This window comes from Varanus komodoensis, unplaced genomic scaffold (assembly GCF_004798865.1).
Source record: "Varanus komodoensis strain SLA01 unplaced genomic scaffold, ASM479886v1 scaffold3, whole genome shotgun sequence".
In the NCBI taxonomy this organism is placed as follows: Eukaryota; Metazoa; Chordata; class Lepidosauria; order Squamata; family Varanidae; genus Varanus; species Varanus komodoensis.
The window spans coordinates 60,819,819-60,824,323 of NW_025335761.1; the positions used below are offsets into that span (position 1 = coordinate 60,819,819).

At 60.4% G+C, this 4,505-nt stretch overlaps 1 protein-coding gene across 1 annotated transcript; it reads left to right on the top strand.

Moving 5' to 3' along the window:
• Positions 1-58: 58 nt before the first annotated feature.
• GPR135 (G protein-coupled receptor 135) lies at positions 59-3,640 on the top strand. The gene has a single exon (XM_044436255.1). It carries the CDS (start codon positions 59-61, stop codon positions 1,337-1,339), a length of 1,281 nt encoding a protein of 426 aa, XP_044292190.1. The 3' UTR covers positions 1,340-3,640.
• The last annotated feature ends 865 nt before the right edge of the window (positions 3,641-4,505 follow it).

Below are 4,505 nucleotides of genomic sequence, written 5' to 3' on the forward strand. Positions count from 1 at the left end.
CGGGGACGGCCGGGCCGCCGCCCATGCCCGGAATGCGCCCCCCGCGCGGCCGCCGTCCATGGAGGCGGCCGCCGTGCTGAGCAACGCCTCGGCGGCGCGCGGCAACGGGAGCGCGGGCGGCGGCCAGGGGGCCCCGCCGGGGGCGTGGGGCTGGTCCGGGCCGGCGCTGGCGGCGCAGGCGCTGCTGCTGCTGCTGATCTTCGCGCTGTCGGCGCTGGGCAACGGCGCCGTGGTGCTGGTGGTGGCGCGGCACCGGCAGCTGCGCACCGTCACCAACGCCTTCGTGCTGTCGCTGTCGCTGGCGGAGCTGCTGGCCGCGCTGCTGTGCCTGCCGCCGGCCCTGCTCAGCCTGCTCAGCGGGCGCCCGCGCGGCGCCTGGCTCTTCGGGCAGCGCCTGTGCCTGGCCAGCGCCGCGCTCCACGCCGGGCTGGGCATCGCGGCCACGCTCACCATGGCGCTGCTCGCCTTCGACCGCTACTGCGCCATCGTGCGCCAGCCGCGCCGCCGCCTGGGCCGCCGCCGGGCCGCGCAGCTGCTGGCCGGCGTCTGGCTGGCCGCCCTGGGCGTCTCGGGGCCGTGGTACCTGCTGGCGCAGGAGGACGAGGAGGAGGAGGAGCGCGCGGGCGGCGCCGCCCCCTGCATGTACGTGCTGCCCTGGAGCTCCTCGCGCCTGGGCCCGCCCTACAGCGCCACGCTGATCGCCCTCTGCTACCTGCTGCCCTTCTCGCTCATGTGCTTCTGCCACTACGGCATCTGCCGCGCCCTGCGCCTCTCGGCCCGCCGCGTGCGCCCGCTCGCCTCGCACGGGCCGCCGCCGCGCCTCCACAGCGAGAGGCGCACGGCCACCACGGTCCTCATCATGATCGTCTCCATCATCTGCTGCTGGGGGCCCTACTGCATGCTGGGCCTGGCCGCCGCCACGGGGCACGTCTCCTTCTCGCCCACCACGGACACCGTGGCCAGCTGGATGGCCTGGGCCAACGGGGCCATCAACCCGCTCATCTACGCCGCCCGCAACCCCAACATCTCCCTGCTGCTGGGGCGCAGCCGGGAGGGGGGCTACCGGGCGAGGAACAGCGCGGGCGCCCACCTGCCTGCGCCCCAGGGCCGCCGCCCGGAGGCCAGGAGCCGGGCGGAGGGCTGTGCCAGCCACGGGCAGGGCAGCCGGGGCCCCACCGGCAGCACGCTGAGCTCCTCCAGCACCACCGGCAGGGGCGAGGTGGCCACGTGGGCGTGCAAGAACCCAGCCTTGCTCTTCTGCCGCGAAGCCCAGCTCTGTGCGTCTGCTGACGTTGCCAGGATGCGGCCCAAATCGGGCACCGTCGACACCAGCCTGTGAAGCAAAGCGGTGGCGGGGCCCAGAGGCCTTGGTGGCAAGTTGTGCTGACCGGGCGAGGGAAGAGCGTCCTGACACGGCATCCACGGCGGAGGCCTGTAACCAGAGGGGATGCTGGTGAATGCACGGAGAATAACCCTACGTTGGGAGGAGGAGCACCGTGAAACAAGGCGGTCCTCGGACTCCTGCGCCTTTGGACTCCCCCTGCAGAGATTTCAACACCGTGTTCATTTTGCAGAGCTGTGAAAAAGCTGCGGCTGTTGCAGGCTGCGTGATCTGGGGTATGCTGCTTCCGGTGGGTTGACTCCAGGGTTGGCTGTGTTTTACTTAGTCCTGACTACCAGCCTGTCCCGTTGAGTCCGGAGCATGGCCGTCTCCGGATCCAGTGCAGTCGTGTTGGGGCACAGGACTTCGGACGGGTGTGCAAAACAAGGTGTGTGATGCCACAAGCTTCGCACTGAGCTGAGGGTGCAATGACTCCTGTGGAGAAACGAGAGGGTATTTTGTCTGTGCCTTCCAGAGGGTGGAAGCCTTGGGTGGGACGGCAAATGAGGGGTTCTTTGCTGCTGAAAATGGGCTTAATGGCCGCCAGGGCTGCTTATGTGAGAAGCGCCGCAACCTTTGGGGTGTTGCAGGCACTGGGCAGGAGGTGCTTGCAATAGTTGCTCAGACGAGTTCTGCACTGCACTTAACTGTTCACTAAGCTGGGCTGTGGATGAGGGGGATAACACTTCTTTTGCGATGCTTAAATGCAGGGAGAATGTCGTTTTACAGTTTTGGCTATGCTACTTTCAGCGGTTGTTTGCAGTGTCATGGTTTGTGCCTTTGGAAAGCATTTTATATATTTTGAAAGAAACGAGTGCCAGCCAGCCAGCCTTCAGCACATTTCCACTGATTTCTTCAGCAGACGGCATGAACAGTGCTTCCTATGCATGTTCTCAGGAGTAAGTCACACAGCGAATGACTCGCCACAAGTACCCATTTGAGCGCGCATGGGAATCAGAGGAACTGTTGTGCTGCTGAGCTGTGCCAGAGAGCAGAGTGTGACTTGCTGCCTAGCAAGGAAGCAGGGAACTCATCCTGTATTGCAGATCCTGGACTGAGCAGCGGGTTGGACAAGAAGATCGCCAAAGTCTCCTGATCATGAGCACCCTTTGCCATGTAGCATTATCACATTTATTGCACTATAAGTAGATTTTCTGGAGCTGCAGCCAGTTAGAGGCATAACTCAGCGAGCAAAAACACCTGGAAGCAGTGTCAGAATTTGGGGGGGCCAGTGGCATGCACGCATGTCCGCCCCCCACTCAGTGCCACTCCAGGAACCTGCAGAGTTCGGCTGCGCTGCTTCGCTTTCATGGGGGAGAGCCGTTGGAACGGGCAATCTCTCTTCTTGAATAATTGGCTGCACACAGAATTTGCCTTTCCGCAAAGCACGTCAAGAGCTGATTCTGGGCACGTAAGAGCCTGGATGAGCATCTTGTGAGAAGTAAGTGCCAAAAACAAAAAAGACACCCAGACTTGAACAAGCACTCGGCTACTTACTCCAAGAGCAAAAAGGTTCACCGCACGCTCTGAAAAGCTTAATATTTTTTGCAGGAAAAATGGGGTGGGGGGAGACCCAGGGAGTGTCCTTACGCATCGCTTGCCCCCGCACTTCCTCTGAGAGTCTGATACGAGTGCAGGTGGGTGGGCTTGTCATGGGGAGGTGGGCGCATGGCCCAGTTTATTGTGGTACAGAAAGACGGCCCTCGCGCAGTAACGTCTCGCTCACAGATGTGCATCTTCTGCAGCGTATTGCCCTCCAGATGTGCCCGACTGCAACTTGCAGAAAACCCCAGCCAGCAGTGCACTTCCATCAAGAGGAAGTGAGCCGACAGTCTGCACATGCTCCAAACAGCTGGGAATGCACGTAGGGCATCAGTCAGTGAGCAAAAACGCCCAGAGACTTGGAACGCGAGGGGGCCGGTGGTGAGCATGGCCTGCACGCTGCTCTGTCTCTTCTGCGGAAATGGACAAGGTGTGCCCTGCATCGCTTGCTAGGAGTGACGCACGTGCCTGAAACTTGGGAGGAAGCAGTAGATTGCAACGTGCCGGTCGAAACTCAGGGAGGAGGTTGTGCATTAGTTGCCTAACGGGCCTGGTGTAAGAGGTGGGCATGGTTGGGAGGTTGCTGAGGCCCCCTCGGGCCCACAGGCAGACGTTTCCCCTCCTCCTCCTCCTCCGAGTGCAGCCAAAATGTCCTACCTCTTGGACTGGCTCGGGTACAGAAGCAGTGGCAAGCAGGAGATGCTCCCTGTTTGGCAAGCAGGCAAGTGGGAGCGGGGGGGGGGGCAATCAGGGTGGGGAGGAAGGCATCCCGGGAGGCCATCTTGCAGCAGCACTGGCCTACTAGGAAAAATGAAGCAAAACGGATTTCCTCACTTCTGCTGGACCTTTTGTATGCCTCTCTTTGGCTTGGCGGGACCCCCAGGGGTGCCATGCTGCAACCCTGGCCCAGGAAGAAAGCTGGCAGACGACCCAGCTGGTCGTTGTCCCTGTTGCCGACAAATGAAGATAAGGGGGGACTCGGAATTGCATCCAAGCCATGCTAGCAGTCAAGATGCCTCCCGAGCCAAATCCGTCACAGGCCTCCTGGGCGCGCCATCTCTTCCAGGACCCATCCCAGAATAAGTGTTACCGTTGTGTTGTCATGTTTGGATTTGGCAAGTGTGGGTGTGCCTTCCATCTTTCCCACACAGGCGTTGAGGGACCTGCCCCTCTGCCGCTCCGCAGGCGCTGATTTCAAATGCAGGCGAACGCTTTAACCACGGTTAGTTAACCACCATAATTAGGTTATGAAGTGTGGGTGGTTCGTGGTGAATAAACCGTCCAGTGTTTACTGAGCAGGGTTCAGGCAACATCGGAACGCGTGGTTGGGGGGCAGTTCACGCCCACCCCATGGCACCCCTTGAACATCCATTATTGTGTTATTTGAACCAAGTCACTGTGTCTTTGTCCTCTTTGCAAATGTGACATTTTTTGTGAGAATGCAAAAACATAGAATGGTGTTGCTTTCTTTCTTTTTTGCAAGATATTAAAATACCACCTTTTCTAAACTGGTCAAAGCCTTCTCACTTAACTAAGCACCCCAGCATATAAGCCCCAGACAAGTGTTTTGGCAACACGTTTG

Coding starts and splice junctions, on each gene's coding strand:
- GPR135 (XM_044436255.1), top strand. CDS start 59: ATGGAGGCGGCCGCCGTGCTGAGCAACGCCTCGGCGGCGCGCGGCAAC.